Below are 21,384 nucleotides of genomic sequence, written 5' to 3'. Positions count from 1 at the left end.
TTGGGCAGCAAGATGTCAGTTCATGTTACACTTGAACTTCTGCATGTCAGTTCAGTTGGGGAAGCAGGGACCTGGAATGGAATTTCAGAGTCTAGCAGTTCTGGGGAAGAAACTACTGGAGTAGAAAGATCTTTTACATCTAGGGATCTCTACTGTGTGGGGGTGGGATCTAGCTGCCTGTCGGGTTTGTCGAGGGTGTCTACGCCGTGGGGGCACAAGTGTCTGCAATTCACCAAAGCATTCACCACTAAAATACTTGTAGAACAGGAAGAGGTATGCAACAGTACGTTGCTGGGACAGAGGCTGAAGCTTAGATGCCAGTTCGGGGCCTATCAGATTGGCGACTCTCTTTTGAACCTTGTCTAGGAGTGAGAGACAAGTAGCAGATGCACCAGCCCAAATGTGACAGCAATACTCCATACATGGGCGAATGGTGGTCTTATAGAGGTATAGGATACTTTCGGGTGTTAGTAGTTTTCTAGCACGGTAGAGAGAGCCTACCTTCTTAGCAGTGGCCCTGGCAATGTTTTCAATGTAATTGTTCCAACTCATGTTTCCTGTGAACGTTAGGCCAAGGAGTTTGAAAGATGTACTTTCAGATAAAGAGTCACTGGCCATTGCTATTGGTGACAGAGATGTGACCAACCGATTGATCGGATCAGCCTCTCCGACCGCCCGTCTGGCCCAGTACGAGGCCAAAGTGGAGTGTTGCAACTGATACCTTTATTTCCCTAGGTATCAGTTGCTCAGCCACCAGGATCCTTTTCATAGATATTACGGGATGACACCTACAGCCAACAGGTGGCCTCATTGAGGGACTTTTACTCAGGGGGGCAGTCGGTGTATTCTAATGCCCCACCGACGGAGTTAGGAAGTAGGGAAGGAAAAAGAAGAGGGGAAGGGGTATGTTGTTTTTGTTTTTTGCAGAACATAATTGAGTTTTACAAAAGAGAATAGAAAACAAAAACAGAAAATCGATGTAAGTACATTTTGTCACAGGAAGCCAATAGACAGCCTGATCTGGTAGCATCAGCCAAATCGTTTTTCCTTTGAACAAAGAGAAATGAATTTTCTGAAGAGTTCCTTGGGTTATGAACTTTAGTTCACTTTCTTTGATGATGGTAAGAGCTTTGAAAATTTTTTTGTCAAGCCCAGAGCTTGTAAAATTTTTTGTCAAGTGTCAGAATTGATGTAAAATGTTTTCAGTAAGACTTTATCAGAAAAGTGGGGTGAGGGCAGTACAACAAAATAAAATGAAAAACAGAAAGAAAAGAGTCATATTTGAAGAGAGGTTTATAAAATACTTACCAAAGAAACATCAGGATGCCAAACTTCAGCATTTTCAACTTTTTTAAAATTTAAACTGAGTAATTTCTACAAAATATAAATACTGAAATGATTAAAACTAAAAATAAATGGAGATTTTGTTTTAGCAAACATGAAAGAATCAGTATTGGCTCAAATATTTTCTTTAAAATTATCAAAATCCATATTTCACTGACAAATTCAGTTTACAGAAAATGTTAATATATAAAACCAAGTCTGTCAGATTTCCAACTTTGTTATCAATAGCTTTAGTATGCAGAGGATAAATACATGTTCTCGACTCTGACATTAAAATAAGACAACAAAGTACCAAGTTACATATATACAAACAATAAATTTATTTACAAACAATGGAAAGTAAGTATGATTCTCACATTTCAGTCGATATAACCTCTGACCGTTTTCAGTTGTATCTTGTCAAACTCAGGAATGTTTCTGTGAACTCAGGAATTTGGACGGAATTTAGAGCCAAACCCTTTATTTACTTCATGGGGGTAGCATGCTCTTGTTCCATCAGCCATGACTGGATAGAGGTCCTAACTAATTCGCAAATGTATATTTCAGTCACCCACACTGAGGATTGAACCTTCAACCTTCAGGAGTATATCACTTTTACAATTGATTTTTCCCAGTACTCTAACCACTGCGCCACGGGTCCTTGCGGACAATTCTAGTATGAATTTTAAGAGCCTTAAAACTATTTTTATTTCTAGTTGTAAATATCGCTATTTATTACTAATTATTACTATATATTAATGTATATCTATCTCTATACTTATTACTTGTATATATTATCTATTGTTTATAATTACTGGTTCCCATATCGTATTGAATTCTATACTAGGTTTACTTAGCAGTTGCTTATTCCCCAGCATATGTACTACTTCTTTCAGTCATCTTACTCTCCACCGTTTCTATCTGTCTATAATTTTTACTTCGTCCCATAATGGTAGATGGTTTCCCTTTTCTTTCCAGATATGGTCAGCTATACCTGACTTTTCAGTCTCTCCATGTACTATGGCTTTTCGATGTTCTTCTAACCGTACTTTCAACGGACGACACGTTTTACCTCTGTATAGTTTTCCACATTTACATGGGATTTCATATACACAGTTCTTAGTCATGATTTTTACTGTAGGGGGCTTGATTCTCACAAGCTATTTCCGGAGAGTTGAATCACTCCTGAATACTGTCCTGATGTCATATGGATTACATATTCGTTAAAGTTTTTCAAACAAACCCTTCATATATGGTATACAAACTGTGGTGAGTTTCTGAGTGGTGTCCTTTTGTGTTTGGTTCAGATTTCTTTGAGCTGATGTCATGCTTTTTGGATAGTTGTTTCGGTAGAGGGTTTCTCTTAAATATATGTTGGGCTTTGGCTGCATGTGTAACACCATTGTGGGAAATAATCCTTTAAATGATAAGGTCCACATGTATGTTTTCTGTTGAAGCCATGACCTGCTCCTATGGTATCAAACTTAAAACTGTCCTCAACTGTTGTAAAGCCAAGACTGTAAACTGTCCCTGTCATAAACTGTTGCAAAACTCATTGCAATTTCTAAAACTAACCATAAACTCTAAATATATCTTCTTTTTTTTTTAAATTACATTTTCACTCCAAACAAGGCACGTTGCCACTTTGATGTAGGGGGCTATTATCAGGTACCTAAGTTGCAGGAGTACTATGTAGGGAGTTTAGCAACAAGATGTCTGTTCACATTACACTTGAACTTCTGCATGTCAGTACAGTTTGGGAAGCAAGAAACTGGAAGAGAATTCCAAAATCTAGCAGTTCTGGGGAAGAAGCTATTATTAGAGTAGAAGGCCTTCCTACATCTAGGGATCTCTACTGTGTAGGGGTGGGACTTCGCCGCTTGTCAGGTTTCAAGGTATTGTCATCGAGGGGGGTACAAGGGCTTGTAGTTCGTCAGAGCATCCACCATTAAAATACTTGTAAAACAGGCAGAAGGATACAAAATTTCGTTGATGAGACAGTGGCTGAAGTTTAGATGATAGTTCGGGACCTATCAGGTTGGCGACTCTCTTTTGAACCCTGACCAGGAGCAAGAGACTAGTAGTAGATGTATCAGCCCAAAGTACAGGATACTTTCCGGTGTAAGTAATTTTCTAGCACAGAAGAGAGAGCCCACCCTCTTTGCAGCAGCCTTGGCAATGATCTCAGTGTATCTATTCCAACTCATGTTTTCTGTGAACGTTAAGCCAAGGAGCTTGAACAAAGTACTTTCGGGTAACGAACCTTTAGCCATAGCTATTAGTGGTTGGTAAGGTTTCATGTAATTATTAAAGGAAACGAGCTTTGTCTTGGCAGCGTTGAAGGTTACCATCCATTTTTGACCTCATTACACTACAGACTGAAGGTATTCCTCTAGGGTTTCTGCCATTACTTTAGATATGTGCTCATTAGTTTTATCCACATGTCTGTTATAGAGTGTGGTGTCATCGGCAAATTACTATCAAGAAACTTTGGGAAACTTAAAAAAAACCCCCAAAACCCAAAAAACCTCAATTATCAAATCTAGCACACAAAAGAGCAATTATAGTATCTGATCTTAAATAGGGGAATTGATATATTCTCAACAGAAGTTACTGAGTGATGAAGCACTGAACAATTTTTCTTTCCAAAGAAATTGCTGACTCATTTGTCAAAACAAAAAGTCAGCAATTTTTCAAATGTAAATTTTAGTAGATGCTAATTCCAAAAACAGAATATAGAAGCTAGAAGTAACGTTAAGAAAGAAATAGTGACAGCTAAGAGAGAATTTACTGAAACCACTAAAAACACATTGAAGCACAAAAATTAGAAAATCGTGACTTCTGGAAAATCTACAACAGTGTAGTAAATAATGGGAAATCAACAATTCCCCCGCTAACCAACAATCACGAGGTTGTTTGCTCAGCAACCAACAAGGCTAATATGCTTGCCAGCCGATTTTCCTCAAACTCCACACTGGACCCTACCAACCACCCCCTGCCTGACTTTCCTTTGCGGACAGACGCCATGCTAGACAATCTAAAAATCACCCTTGCTCAGGTACACGCTATCATAAAATATCTTGACACTTCAAAAGCATATGGACTTGATCTCATCCCAGCTGTGCTATTAAAAAAGTGCTCAGCCGAAGTAGCTCCAGTTCTCTCCAAACTCTACAACAAATGCCTTAATGAATAATGCTTTCTGGGCTGTTGGAAAACTGCTTCTGTGGTACCAGTATTCAAGAATTCTGGCGAAAGAACTGATCCATCAAATTATCGCCCCATTAGCCTCCTCCCACTTTTCGCCAAAATATTTGAGACCATAATTAACCATGCTCTAGTCCGGCACCTTACAGATGCTAAACTTCTGACTGACAAACAATATGAATTTAGACAAGCCCGTTCCACAGCTGACATCCTCACTGTAATCTCTGAACATATATACCATTCACTGGACAAAGCAGGAGAGGGCAGAGCGGTAGCTCTACATATATCTAAGGCTTTTGACAGAGTATGGCACAGGGGTTTCCTCAAGAAAATTAAATCATACGGTATCACTGGTAGAATACTTAACATAATTAAATCCTTCTTAGATAAGAGAAAAATCCAGGTTGTCCTCGACAGTTGTACATCTAAACAATATGATATAAATGTGGTCTGGTAAAAGGGGTCTACCCTTGGGCCTCTATTGTTCCTAATATTCATTAATGACCTCCCCGACAAAATTGCTTCTGAGATGGGTATATATGCTGATGACACTACACATACAGGCATGACAGGAAAACAAAGGAACACATATCTAAAGACATGGAAAAAACACTAGAGGATGACCTCCAATCTGTAGTGGAATGGGGACATAAATGGATGGTCACATTCAATGCTGCCAAGACTAAACTGGTTTCCTTCAATAATTACAAGAAACCTTCTCTGCCACCAATAGCAATGGCCAGTGACTCCCTGTCTGAGAGTACATCTTTCAAATTGCTTGGCCTAACGTTCACAGGAAAAATGAGTTGGAACAATTATATTGAAAACATTGCCAGGGCCGCTGCGAAAAAGGTAGGCTCTCTCTACCGTGCTAGAAAACTACTGACACCCAAAAGTATTCTGTACCTCTATAAGGCCACCATGTATGGAGTATTGTTGTCACATTTGGGCTGGTGCATCTGCTACTAGTCTCTCGCTCCTAGACAAGGTTCAAAAAAGAGTCGCCAATCTGATAGGCCCTGAACTGGCATCTAAGCTTCAGCCTCTGTCCCAGCGACGAAATGTTGCATCCCTCTGCCTGTTCTACAAGTATTTTAATGGTGAATGCTCTGACGAACTGCAGACACTTGTGCCCCCACGGCGTAGACACCCTCGACAAACCCGACAGGCAGCTAAATCCCACCCCCACACAGTAGAGATCCCTAGATGTAAAAGATCTTTCTACTCCAGTAGTTTCTTCCCCAGAACCGCTAGACTCTGGAATTCCATTCCAGGTTCCTGCTTCCCCAACTGAACTGACATGCAGAAGTTCAAGTGCAACGTGGACCGACATATTGCTGCCCAAATCCCAACATAGTGCCCCAGTAGTTGCTGCCTCTGATAGTAGCCCCCTACACCAAAGTAGCAATGCGCCTTGTTTGGGGTGAAAATGTAATAAAGAAAAAAAAATTAAAAAAAAAAATTTCATTTATCGGCATTGCTTGATGAGTATATACTACAGCAAGTGACTACTCTCTCTTTTGATTAAGATTACAGTATTACTTTTGCTAAGAAATATGTAGTAAATCTCTTAGGCAACTCTTGCTTTACTAAAGACTCATCAAGCCATGTCGATAAATAAAATCTGGAGTTAGCATCTACTACAATTTAAATTAAAAAAAAATGCTGCCTTGAAGAATGAATCAGCAATTTCTTTCAGATACTAACTCCAAATTGTATTAATTAATAAAATAACATTAGAATATATCCAAATTATTAACATCAGGAAATAGATACCCCCACCTCCACCTACCCACAAAATTTGGACCAAGTCAAGAAAATATTAACTTTGTAAATTTTTGGTTATTATTTTGTGACTTTTAGCTAGAGATACAAACACACAACTGTCCTTCATATATCCTTAACTATCTTACACATGTAGAATGTTGTAAGCTGATCTACTTGTTTCAGACATGATACATATAGCTACAACTAAATGCTGTAGCATCTATTGGTGACAGTTATGGACCCAGAATGAGGACATACTTCTGTAACATATTTTCTGAGTTTCTTGAGAAAATGTTAAGCAATGATAAATAAAATCCAGATGTGGAGTCATTTTTCCAACTACATTTACAAAGTGATGAAACAAGTTCATCTTGCACTGGAATTTCCAGCAGAGTTATGTCAATTATGAATAGTTTTGTGAATATCCTTTTAGAGAGAATCGTTAATGAAACCAACCGTTTGGTTAATTTCAACGAGAAAAAGACATTTAGTAGTCACAAAATTCAGACTGCCATTCGCTTCCTTCTCTCAGGTGAGTTGGCCAAACCTGCTATCTCTGAGAGAACCAAAGCTGTCACTATAGACACCAGCATCTCCTAAACTATTCACAAAATGATGAATTCATGACAACTTAAAAAGAATTCCTTTTAAAAGCTACTCCATATTGTTTTCAGTTTCACCACTGAAATATTCACTTCACACTGCTACTGCAACAGTCCTAGTGTATTCTAATCCTTTTATTTTTTAGAGATTAATATGGGACACTATAAACATGTTTTAAAATGATCAGAGCCTTACAAATAATTCTGTTTAAAATAAGATTTGCCGCAACTAAGGAATTCCTTTCTAAAACAAAATGCACCAACTCAAATTTTTTTTTGTCTTTTCGTCAGCATCTTGTCTTGAACTATTTTCTTAAGATAATTTAAACATATTTAAAACTGACAAAACTAAATTTCTTTGGGAGAATATATTCTCTTAAATCAGGATCGATGTTGCACTTTGTATAAAAATAATCATTACTTTCTCCACCCATAAGAGCTAAAATAAGGATTAATTGTAAGATAATCCTGTTTCTCAAAAAAATGCTACTCCAGGTCGGTTCTCAATAAGATCTCATTGCTCAGCATATTTTTAACTCTTCAAAACAATTTGTAATATTTTTATTGAACCCATCGTAAACATTGGCGGTTTCCTTCTAAAATAGAAAACATTCTAATGCACCTTATACATTGTCTATATTGAATCTGAAGACTTTGCTGGAATGCCGGTCTGATTACATTATAGTCTTACAAAATGTGTATGATGAGGTGTTTCAAAAGTATGAGCACTTGTTAGAGTTGCAAAGTATCCAAATTTTAGGTTTTAATTACAAACAAAATAATTTTACTTATAAAAAAAAAAAACTTGCTTATTAACAAATTTCCCACAAGACTGGCTGCTGTTATATACTTGATTTTATCCTAGCAATTCTGTATTCTGAACAACTTTACCACCAATTCAAATGATAGTTATAAAGCCTTAAAAATATAATGCTAACGTTTCCTATGACATGCACATAATATAGTACATTTTTACAAGAACCTAATTTTAACATATAACTTTGCATTGAACTCTGGGTTATAGTTTGAGAACAATGCAGAAAGAAAAATTCTAATCTATAGACATGACCATGTTTTTTTACCACAACACAAAGCAATTTTAATCAATTTGTACTTAAATAATGTTGATATAACACATTTAAACATTGCTTGTTTAGTTCCCATAGGCTGCTCTTGCATTAGCAAATGGTTACCATACTAAATAAAAGTTGCAAATAAAACTAATTAAACATTGTTGCACTATCCCTATATATATAAAATGAACTCATTTTTTCCCCTTTGATTTTGACCTTAATAGGATTAAAAATCAAGACATTTCATGCAAATTTAATATGCACAAACTGTAGCACAATATCTGAGGTGCGTTATAGGCATATTACCTATTCACTTCCTCGATAATCGTAGATTCCTATATTCTATTTGCAGAGAGTTCACAGCCAAAATCGGTTAAGATCAATGGAAGTGGTAAAATCTTTTCTCTCTAATAAATTCCTCCTTTGCCCGCCACCACTTAACACTGTTGCGGGATTGTCCACAAGAGACATAGGAACCCCGTTTTTTTTTTTTTTTTTTACTTCGTAATTGCTTAAAAAAATGGAATGGAATTTTAATTCTACTGGGTGAAATGCACCATGGACTTAACCGAATCGAAGGGCTATTTATGCCATTTTTTTTTTTTTTTTTTGCTTTTCGCTATGAACACGTCCATCATTTTTTCCCCTGATTTATGCTTTCTGTTTTTCCGATTTCTTTTTTAAAGAAGTTTTATGTTTGTTTGCTGTTTTTTTGTTTTGGTTTTGCCAATTTAATGACAACAACACTGTTCATAATCACGTTTTAATTTCTCCATTTAATGACAACAACACTGTTCATAATCACGTTTTAATTTCTCCATTTAATGACAACAACACTGTTCGTAATCATACTGTAATTTCTCTATTTAATTAAAACACTGTTCATAATCATGTTTTAATTTCTCCATTTAATGACAACAACACTGTTCATAATCACGTTTTAATTTCTCCATTTAATGACAAGAACACTGTTCATAATCACGTTTTAATTTCTCCATTTCGTGATGACATTTTTTTTAGAAAGTCGTACCTGAATGATAGTTTAATCTTTTCATTTCATGACAACGATGTTTTTTTTTATAAAGTTCGACTCGAATTGTATCAGAATTGCTCTATGTCAAGATTACAACCCTTTCCATAAAGTCCAACCCAGATTCTATTATAACAATTTCACATTTCACAACAACGATGCTTTTTTTAAAGTCCAACCTGAATAATGTTTTAATCTTTCTATTTCACAACGGCGACACTTTTCATAAAGTCCAATCTGAATCATTTTCATCCCTACATTTTCATATAGTTTGACTTGAATTGTATTTTAATCTTTCCATTTCACAACAAACTTTCACAAAATCCAATTCTCGCATTGGTCTGTTGCAATTTCTTATTAGAAAACAATATTGTTGTTAACTTTGTCATTGTCTTTAAACATGTTCTAAAATATTCAGATCCAATAAATCCTCAATCAATACATGTTGTCTCTGTCCATTTTTTATCTACCCTTTGTTAAAGCCATTCCAGTAAAAGAAATAATAGAAATTCTGACTTCAGTTAAAGCTTTGGCTCTATTGCCAGATGACATTTTGTATTGAATAATAAAATCAAACTGTAAATGAGAAAATAAGCTAAACAATTTTTTATGGCTGATAGTTAATATTTTTCATGTAAAACTGATTAAATATTTTACATTGATTTATACATTTATTTTAAAATAGTCTCATTATAATTTTTTTTTAATTTTTAAAACAAGTTATTTTCATAACTTAATTCTTTTCTATTTTTTTTTAGAAGTGAGAACCAACTGAAAAATGATGGAGAAAAAATTATAACAGTAAATTCTGAAACTGCACATTGGTCGTGCTTGATCTACTTTCCACAAAGTGGAGATTTTCAGGTGGTGAATTTCTGGAACTTTTGAAATGGCAAGAAGCTAGAGTTGTTTGATTTGCCTTCATATTCACAAATTGTGCAAAGTGCAGAGAGATTGACTACTATGGATCTTTTTTAAAATGTAGCCTTGTAGATCAGAAATTGTATTGGCAAAAGTATGTTATAGAAGTAAACAAAATCACTGTCCACGACATTTTAGATGTGACTATACTTACTGGCTGAGTAAGTCCATTAATTTCTGAAATTGGTATATCAGCTTATCCCTTAACATTAAGCAAGACAAGAATTCTAGTGCAAAAGTTTGATGCCACAAAATCAGAGCTTCCTTTATATATTTTTATATGGACCAGTTTTATAATTACTAAAATTTACAATAATTAGTAACATTCATATGTCATGTTGTTATAGCTATATATCTCACAATTATTATATCAAATTTTAAAGTAAAGTGTTTAAAAGAGTTGCTTAAATTGCAGTGAGAGTTTATGAAATAAGCGACTCCTTCAGTTTTTCTAAGCAGAGTTTATACTTGCTTGATTTTATTTCATTGATAAAAAAAAAAAAAAAAAAAGAGTGGAAGCATTTTGAATGATAAAATGAATAAACATTAAAATATTAAATATTAATTCAAATAAATAAATTCATAAACTTGTCTGGATTGAAATTGCAAACTTAAATAATCTATATATCTATAAAAGTAAACGTGTCTGTCTGTCTGTGTACATTTCCCTACACAATAACTCTGTCAATTTTCAGTCTACAGACTCGAAATTTGATACACAGGGTATTGAGATTTGGGAAAATCTTTGTAATCCGTTTTCGGCCAGAAATTTGGCTGTTAAGAGGTCAACGTTCAACGATTTGACTTTGAGAACTCTACCAAACTCCTCCACCAATTTTGGGTATAAACACTTGAAATTTTAGATATAGGTTCCTTGGACATGGATCTAACTTAACTTGAATTGAGCCCAAAACAATAAATATTAAGGGGTCATAATAGGGGTCAAAGTTAAAAAAATTTGACCTCTGCAGTCTCTACCAAATTACTCAGACAATTTCTGGTCTAAACATTTGAAATTTTACATAAAGAGTATTCAGAGATAGGGCAAGCTTTTTAATCAGTTCGGGTCGAAAATTTGAGCTACAAATATATAAATCGATATATGTATGTTTGCATGGTTGTCTAAAACTTTCGACAGAGGCGATGGATTTTCCCAAAATCAGTATCGTTTTGAAGCTCAACCCTTCAAATGACAAATACCGAAAAATTGGCTAAAAACATTAAGTTCTTCACCATCAACTGGCCACTTTTCTACAGGGAGGGGTCGCTTTTTTCACTGATATTTTCGACCGTCAACCCTTCTTTTCGATTGTCTAACCTTTATTTAAACCTACGTCAATTTTCTCCTGTTAGACATTTTTAATTTTCAAAAAAGTTGAAAATCAACCTATTCATACATATACCACTAAAACAATGTTGTAGCTCATAAAGTTTAATTTAATATGAATCTTCCTACCAGTTATATGATCTCAAAGAGACAGCTGGATACACCAACAACATATAACAAAGCTTTAGCTTCAGTAGGATTGAATTCAAATTTAGCAAAAAACACGATCAGAGTGCCTCAGAAGTAGTTTGATACAACAGCAAGAAAATTGAGCCCAAAGTAGACATGTGTATTACCACTACCAGTGGCGGCTCGTGCCTGGAGCTGTGGAACTGCAGCACCCCCAAGTCATTTCTACTCATTATTATCGATACACGTTAAAAAGAATACCTTTATTTTTTTTCTTTCTATGTGATAATATATCATATTAATTATATATATATATATATATATATATATATATATATATATATATATATAATCCTGAAGATTAATGTCGATAATTGTCCCCATACTCATATAAGCATAAAAGCAAAACTTTGCTTAGAGCTGCGAAATTCAGTTACACATTCTTAGTGAAGTTCGCTTCTGCGCATGCCCGATCTAGAACAGCCGCTATGAGCCAATTTGGAACTGTAGTTTTCGCAGTTCCAAACGCGGTGTTTGCGCGTTTGCACTTATTTTTTTTTTTTTAAGAGGCTTATTTACAAATGTTTTCTTTTTATTATTATTAAAAAGTGTAACGTTTTCTTGTAAATAAAATCTCCACCTTAAAAAAAAATTCCCACACTTTAAAATGCGATTTAAGCAGACAAAAATATACAATATGCCAAACTTTTTTTTAAATTAAAAGTGTTTGGGCTTTTAGCCTTGAAACTACCAATGCGACTAATGTTATTTATTTATTTATTTTTTTTTACCTATATGGCTTACTTTGTGTTTTTAAGTAGTTTGAAATCTATTTACTTTGTAGTAGTTAAACTTTATAGAATAAAAATATTTACATTTTTTTTTTTAGAAAAGCGAAGAAAATTTTATTTTTAAAATACATTTTAGTTAGAAATGTTTTTTACCTTACATATATATATACATATATATATATGTATATATATATACATGTGTACATGTATATATATACATATATATATACATGTGTACATGTATATATATACATATATATACGTATATATATACATATATATATACACATACACACATATATATATACATACATATATACACATACACACATATATATACACACACACATACACACATATATATATATACATACACATATATATATGTACACACACGATATATATACACACACATATATATATATACACACACATATATATATGTACACACACGATATATATACACACACATATATATATATACACACACATTATATATATATATATATATATATATATATATATATATATATATATATATATTACAAAGCTTTAGCATTTATTTACCTCCCACGAGGACAAAGCAAAAAGTTTTACACTTTGAACAAAGTTTTTTTTTTATTAAAATGTGCAATAACAAGACGAGTATGTAAAACCGTTTTTATAATAAGCCCAGTAAATAGCAAGGTTTATTTTTATTTTTATATAAAAAGTTGTAAAAAGATTTGTAAATAAAATTATGTATCTTTAAATTTTTTTTGTTTGCTCATAGTACAAACATGTAAATTTTTTTATTCTATATTTTATTTACAAAGTTTTGTTATAAACACACATTTTTAAATTTTAAATAAAACTGTTATCCAATAAAACCATTTTTAAATGGTAAACTCCTAATTTTACCATCGTTTGCAGGCAAGTAAATTTCAAAGATTTTGTTTTTATGAAAAAATAAATTATTAAAAAATTGTAAATAAAATGTATTTAAAAAATGTTTTTCGTTTGTTTGCCTGCGGAAAAAGTCCGTAAAATTTTATTTAATCTGTAAAGCTTAAAAGAAATATATTTGTATATTTTTTTTTACTTTGTAAAGTGTACACAATTTAAAATAGTGTTTTTTAATTAAAATGTTTTTGCGTATTACCCCCTTTTCGACGGCTTACAATGGCAAAGTTAAAAATATTTGTATTAAAAAAAGCAATTTTAATGACAAGCCTATTTTGTTATACGCCTATTTTTAATTAACAACAAGCTTTTTATAAATAAAACCGTTGTTAAATAGTAAAACTTTTTTTGTTAATAAAAATCTGTGACCTAAAAGTTATAAAAGTATGATTCAACTCAGTTAGAACTTCCGGTTCAGTTGAATCGCAAGAGGATCACATAAACATTGTATTCCTTCTATCCTAATTGATATTCTACTAATAGACTACCTAGTACTTACCTTTCCCAATACAATTCATATAAAAAGAATTTAACCATGGTCTCCTTGCATCCCCAAGAAATAACTTCTGCGACGGTAAATGAACTTCAACAGATTGAGTTTTCACAGCTGTCTCTCCATGATAAAGTTGAAATTAAGAAAAGAAGCCGTTTAACGCCTGATATTCAAATATCTCAGCCAGGCATTAGCCTACAAAGTGTATATTCATAGCTTTAATGGTACCAACGGAAAAGTTGGCTTTGTGGCTGTGAACTAAAAAAGGCATTGTTCTGCTTTCCTTGTTTGTTGTTAGGGGGTGATGTAACATGGGCAAAAGATAGTTTCAGAACTATTAGCAAAATGAAAGATAGAACTGAAAAGCATGAGAAGCACGTTGACAATGTAGTTTCCCTATCAATTTTGGGGACCATAAATATTAAAGAAAAACTTAGTGAGGCCTGCAGACTTTCAATCAATCATCATAACATGAATGTTAAGAAGAACCGTGAAATTTTATCTAAAATAATAGATTGTATTTTCTTTTGTGGGAACTTTGAAACTCCCTTACGGGGACATGATGAAAAAGATGATTCAGTGTATTTAAAGGATTTTTAAATTTTGCATCTTAATTAGATCCAGATTTAAAGAATCACTTAGAAACCAGTAATGTCTTCAAAGGTGTTTCCAAGATTATTCAGAATGACATACTTGACTGTCTTTTACAAATATACCATGATGAAATAAGGGCAGAAATTAGCAAAGCTTCCTTTGTAGCTGTCATGGCTGATGATACAACAGATGCGTCTGAACATACACAAATGATCATTGTTTTACGGTACATCTTGGATGAAAAAATACTTGAACGCATTTGGGGATTCTTTATTCCAGAAAACCAAACCGCTGATGGGATATCAAAATGTATTCTACAACAATTAGATATAATCCTTCAAGAGAATCGCCAAAAACTGGTAGCTCAGACATTTGATGATGCAAATGTCATGAAAGGCAAAAAAGCTGGTGCTCAGGCGGAAATAAAAGCAGTTTATAGTAATGCGCATTTCACTCACTGTTATGCGCATCAACTTAATTTAATAATGAGGAATGCAGCAAGCATTACACGAAATGCTAGAAAAGTTATCTCTAACATTTTGGCTATTCCGACTTTTTTTCTAGATCACCACAGCGTCTGTCCATTTTTCAAGAAGCATATGGATGTAAGCATTCTACGTGTATCCGCCACAAGGTGGAACGTTAACATACATAAATAGAGTTCATGAAAATGTTCAAGCATAAAAAACTGTCACTGAAATTCAGTCAACATCATATGTAGATGAGACCGTTGCAGAAGCGACAGGAATTCAGAAATATTTGAACGATGAAAATTTCATATTTTGGTTTGAGCTATTTCATAAAATTATGTCTCATGTTGAAATTATTTATCGGGAAATTAGCATATATAAAGTCAATGAATACATAACAAATTTCAAAACTGCTATTTTAGAGATAAGAAACACCAAATACTGTGAAAATTCTTCACAAACACTCAAGGGCGAAGCTAAAGAACTGTGTGACTATATATTTGCTGATATAATGGACAGATATTCTTCAACTAAACATTTAATACTTGCTAAATTGTTTTACAAGAAAAGCTTTGCTAGTTTTAAGAAAAAAACTACCTACAAAAGAAATATCCTTGACAACTGAAACATATCCCATGATTGACAAAGAAAAGTTTGAAACTGAGATAGAAATATTTTATAGTAGGTCAGATATCCATGAATATTGCAAAGTAATTGATCTCCTGAAATTTATGTTGGAAAACAATTCAAACGATGTTCTTAGTGAAATCACAAAACTCATAAAAATTATCTTGACAATTCCCATGACTGCATAAGAGATAGAACGTTGTTTTTCAACTCTGAAAAGAATAAAAATAAAAACTTTTCTAAGGAACACCATGGGTTGCGAAAGACTAAATGAACTTGCAGTGCTTTCAATTGATAAAAAAGTTCTTCAGCAGTCATTCAGAAGTTAAGGAGAAAATTATCAATCTTTTCTCACAAATTAAAACAAGAAGAATGGAATTTACTTTCAAATGAATGTAATAAGTAAAATATTTAAAAGATTTACATCTATTTAGGATTCCTTTAAGTTATTGTATTTTTATACGTGTGCATACGTATAAATTATATTTTTTATATTTGTTTTATTTTTACACAATATTAAAACGATAGGTATTTTCTTTAAAACAGCACCCCCACTAATCTTAGGCACGAGCCGCCACTGGCCACTACAGAAGATCTGAATCATGATAAACAGATATTCATCAATCTAGTAGAAACCCTGGAGTTAAGGACATTATTTTCTGGAGTTTGCTTATACTTTTGTGCTAAAAGTGGGACAAGTATATTCAACATAACCTTTTGGATAAAAATTACACTATAATTAGCAAGGTAAAACTGGCCTGTTTATGCTGCTAAAATGGGTAAAAACTTTTCTTAAATTTAACTTCTCTTTAAAATTTAGATTATATCTATGAAAATAATGATGTCATTTTTTTTTGAACGATGATTAGTTTCATGCAGGTTGATTTATGCATCTAAATAACAAAAGCATTTAGTTTCGCCTTTTCTCAACAAGAAATTTTAAATGTCTGCATTATTCATACTGTTAATACATCCACTTTCAAAAATCATTCCATCTTATAAAAAAGGTTATTCTTCAATTTGGTAGGTGAAGTTTAGAATTTTAAAAATTTTCAAGTTGAAAACTTCAGTGAATAAATTTTACAGAAATTCATTTTTAAAATTATGCTTTTCATGCCATTGTATTTCTCCACATGTTTCTCAAAAAAATAATAATCAACAGGATTCACATCGATCAAATTTAAAATAACAAATGGTTTACCAATAGAGATATCGTTTCATGTTTGATTTTTTTTTATTCTTTATCCTTCACTTTCTTTATATACTTTCTCTCTACAACTTTCCTGGTAACTGTCCCCAACCTTTTCTGTCTTTCTCATCTCTCTCTCTTGCTTTATTCCAACCCCTCTCTCTTGCTTTTGTTTCCTTCTCTGTTCACTGTTGTTCATCTGTTCATTTGTGATAGGTAGCTATCACTCATTATTTCCCATGCCATACTCACCTTGCCTCATCTCGTTTCAGGCTCTGATGTAAAGGACATCTGTTTTCATGTCATCCAGCAACCAACAGAAGATGAGGACTTTCATTTATGTCCTCTACATCATGGATCCTTCTAGACGGTGATCCACCTCATATGTACTCACCCAGCGAGGACTCTTCCCATTCTGATACCGACAACCAATATCCAGTTATGTCTAGCATCGAATTAGCTTGTCCTGTTGCAAACTGTGGGTACAAAACCCAACCCCTCCCTGCTGATTCACCGGTGCTAAACACATTAATGAGCATGCACCAGCAGTCTGCACATCCAATATCGGCACAGCCATCCCCGAAACCAGCACTTAAATTGCAGCCTCCATCTATTAGTGCAGGGAGCTCTCCTGGTCAGTGGTCTTCATTCACCACACAGTGGAATATGTATAAGACCGGCATGACGGTGCCTACCACCATGTGCACAACGGCACTATTCTATTGTTGCGATGAGGAACTAAAGCAAGACATCCTAAGGGACCTGCAGAATGATGTAGCATCCATGCCTGAGGCCGAACTCCTGGCTGCCATTAAACGCCTCGCAGTCAAGGAGGAAAGCACACTGGTCCACTCCATCGCATGCGACTAAGCAAAATGGTTTAAACCCCAGGTACCCCCATAAGAACATTTCTGGCGGCGCTGAAAGGGCAGGCTGCCCTTTGCAAGTTTACCGCTAGGTGTAAAGAAACCGGATGTCAGCACCAATACGATTACAGCGCAGAGATTATTCTGGATAACCTCATCCGAGGCATTGCAGACCCAGAGATCCTCGCTGAGATACTGGGGGACCCGAAAACTGACCGCACCCTGGAATAAACTGTGGACTTGATTGCCCAAAAGGAGCAGGGAAAGTCCACCAGGGCTGCGGTTGGCGATAACACTGCTGCAATGTCCCACCAAACTCAACACAAAATATATTCGACGACATCGCGGCCAGAGGCAAAAAACACCCCAACAGAGAAGTGCTGGGCCTGTGGTGGACGCAGCCATGGCCAACCAAATGATAGGAATAATCGCGCCAAGATGTGCCCCGCATGGCTCACCACATGCAGCAAATGCTCCATCAAAGGGCACTACGCCACCTGCTGCAGCAGGTGCTCAGATTGCAATGGATGGGGACACCGCGACAAGTCATCCAGGTGGTGCCAACAAAACTCCAGGTCAAAGAATAAGGGCAGGAAAACGACAGTCACTCTGAGCACTGAAGATGACGATGCAACCGCAATCTACCATCAACTTTGCGCGGTAGAAAATCTGTCAAATAGACCGGCCCAGCGCGGTCCCATGGAACACCACGTGTATGAGGACAAATGGATTGCCCAGCCGTCTAAGCCTCATCCTATTCTAACTGTGCGCCTTACTCCACTTCCAGATGATCACGAGACATTGGGATACCCTTTGCAGAACTCGACCCCCACCACGGTCGAAATACCTATGGTAGGTGATTCCGGGTGCCAAAGTTCCATAATTCCCCTCAGGACGGCCCTAGCTATGGGTGTGGCAAAGTCAGACATATCTCCCGTGAAGCTAGCCATGCGAGGAGCCATAACAGAAAACATGGGCGTCATTGGTGGCATCCTTGCAGAAGTCTCAACCATTGACATAGTAGGTTCAGCACGGGGTACTAAACAACTCATCTACGTGTCGGATAAAGTGGGGAAGGCTTTCCTGTGCAGAGAGGCCCTAGTATGTTTAGGGGTCATCCCCAAAGACTTCTCCGCAGTTCCAGTAGCCTGGCCTGCAGACTCGCTATCATCACTGGAAAACGAAGCCAACCATTCGTGCAACTGCCCTCAGCGAGTTGGGACTCCGCCACCCAAACCCACAACAATGCCTCCAGGCATAGCCGCGACGGAGGAAAATGTCCCCGTGCTCAAGGACTGGCTATTGCATTACTACGCCTCATCGGCATTCAACACCTGCGAACACCACCAGCCCCTACCCATGATGAACTGTGAGCCTTTGGAATTTCACGTGGATAAGGACGCAAAACCAGTCGCCGTTCACAAGCCGGGGCTAGTACCTACACACTTCCAGGACCAAATCTTCAAGGACTTGGAACGTGATGTGCAGATCGGCGTCTTGGAAAAGGTGAGCCCCAACACCCCAATCACTTGGTGTTCACGCTTGGTTTTGACAGCCAAGTCTGATGGCACTCCAAGAAGAACGGTGGATCTACAGCCTCAGAACCGACATTCGGTAAGGCAGACCCATCATGTGCAAAGCCCGTTCCATTTGGCTGTACGTGTCCCACAGAACACAAAGAAAATGGTCACAGATGACTGGAACGGGTATCACTCCGTGCCAATCAAGAAGGAGGATCGGCACATCACGATGCTTACACCCAAAGGTTTGACTCACTTATAGTCAACTTCAAGAACAAGGTCAAGTGTGTCGATGATACGTGCATGTGGGCTGACTCCATCCAGGAATCATTCCTGCAGGCATGCGACTGGCTTGATCTTTGTGCACGGAACGGGATAACACTAAACCCCAAGAAGTTCTAGTTCTGCCAAGACACCGTCAACTTCGCTGGGCTTTCCATCACCCCAACGAATGTACAACCATCAACCAAGTTCCTGGACTCGATCGAATAGTTTCCTGAACCGAAAGATATAACCGGCGCCAGAGCATGGTTTGGTTTAGTAAACCAAGGAGCCTATGCCTTTGCCATGGCGAAGAACATGCAGCCATTCCGCCACCTCCTCAAGCCAAAAACACCTTTCGTATGGACTGAGGAGCTATCCGCAATCTTCCAGGAATCAAAGCAGGTAATAATCAAGGAGATGAAGGATGGTGTGAGACTCTTCCAACCGTCACGGCCAACATGTCTCGTTACGGACGGGTCCACTGCTGGTATCGGATTCTGCCTGTTGCAGAAGTACTGCAACTGCATCACAAGAACTCCAGTCTGCTGCAAAGCGGGATGGAAGCTGTGCTTGGTCGGGAGTCGGTTTACACACGGGGCAGAGATCCGTTACTCCCCTATCAAAGGAGAATACCAGACCAGGTACTACGTCCAAGGTTGCCCTGATCTAACTGTAGCAACCAATCACAAACCTCTTGTAGGAATACTGAACGACCGGTCACTTTCGGAGATTGAGAACCGTCATCTGCTCAACCTGAAGGAAAAGACCCTAACCTACAAATTCAAAATCATCCATGTGGCCGGCAAGCATAACGCAGGCGCCGAAGCCGCATCAAGGTACCCCGCGACGCACCAACAACCCCAACAGGCCCTCATGCCACCCGACGATGATAACTTCGACATCGCAGAGGACAGTTCTGTCCTGGCGTCTGTATCTACAGCACTCTATGCCGTCACAAATGTGGTGACATGGGAGATGGTGCAGGAGGCCACAGCATCGGATGAGACCCTACACAGCCTACAGGACATCATCCAGGAAGGCTTTCCTGCGGACTGTCGTCACCTCCCAGTGCCACTCCGCCCTTACTACCGCATCGCCAGCAGCCTCTATTATATGGATGGGGTGGTCTTGTCTGGGAACAGAATCGTTGTTCCTGCGTCATTGCGCCCAGATATCCTTGAGGCCCTCCATGCGGCACACCAGGGCGTCAACGCCATGAATGCCAGAACAGCCGACAGTGTGTATTGGCCGAATATAACACTGGACATTCAGCGAACCAGAGATAAATGTATGCATTGCCAGCGCATTGCAAAGTCTAACGCCATGCAGTCCCCACCGAATATAACACCACCCGAGTACCCGTTCCAGCAGCTGTGTTGCGACTACTTCACTCACAACAACACCGAGTACATTGTCATAGTAGACCGGTACTCGAACTGGCCAATGGTGTTCCGGTCGGAGAATGGGGCAGCAGGCCTCATTAAGCGACTGCGTGAGGTTTTTGCCACGTTTGGGGTACCAGAGGAGCTCACAACTGATGGCGGCCCACAATTTACAGCCGGCAAAACGCAAGAATTCCTTCAATCATGGGGAGTTCGCCACCGGTAGATGTTAGTTGCCAACCCCCATGCTAATTGTAGAGCAGAAGTTGCGGATAAAACCGCAAAACGCATGATAATGGACAACACCTCGCCTGGTGGCTTGATCGACGTTAACAAATTTCAAAAAGCCATGCTGGTATACAGAAACTCCATTGACCCTGACACTAGATCTTCTCTAGCACTTGTGGTTTTTGGGAGGCACATCATAGACCCCATCCCCATGGGACGATATTGCTCCTATCCGGTATGTTGTATTCAAGTGTCCATTAATTGTTGTTGTTCTTTTTTTTTTTATTTATACAAAATGGCATTTTGGAAAAACCCTTGGTTATGCAACTGAAACAAGAGGAGGAAGGACTCTTCCATGTGAGTGATGGTGAAAGGTCAAAACCTAATGGAGCATACCTACAAAGTTTATAGTAACCTAAAAAATTTTCCATATATTGATAAAAAATTTTTTTCAATATATTGATAAAAATTTTTTTCAATATATTAATAAAAAAAAATTCAGTTTAGGATGTCTACTACAATTATATACAGGACTTTTCATGTTTCAGAAACACATAACAATTTGTTCAGAATAACATTTCAACCAGTTTGTTAGTTGTCTTGAATGCCAACAACATCAGGTGGAAACTTTAAATACTT

The 21,384-nt window shown here is 36.8% G+C and overlaps 2 protein-coding genes across 2 annotated transcripts in view; one reads left to right on the top strand and one right to left on the bottom strand.

The window, feature by feature from the left end:
* The window catches only part of LOC145287841 (histone deacetylase 3-like), a 653,483-nt gene that overhangs the window by 132,969 nt on the left and 499,130 nt on the right, over window positions 1-21,384 (top strand). The window lies entirely within an intron of this gene.
* Window positions 1-21,384, bottom strand: part of LOC145287838 (thimet oligopeptidase-like) — a gene marked incomplete in the record, with an annotated part of 187,935 nt that overhangs the window by 83,222 nt on the left and 83,329 nt on the right. Inside the window, 1 exon segment of the mRNA XM_080135711.1 lies at window positions 1,309-1,374. Within this exon segment, the coding sequence (XP_079991837.1) occupies window positions 1,309-1,374 (66 nt within the window).

Source organism: Euprymna scolopes, chromosome 11 (assembly GCF_053919585.1).
Source record: "Euprymna scolopes isolate OS-2025 chromosome 11, ASM5391958v1, whole genome shotgun sequence".
Taxonomy (NCBI): Eukaryota; Metazoa; Mollusca; class Cephalopoda; order Sepiida; family Sepiolidae; genus Euprymna; species Euprymna scolopes.
This window is presented reverse-complemented; position numbering and strand designations above follow the sequence as displayed.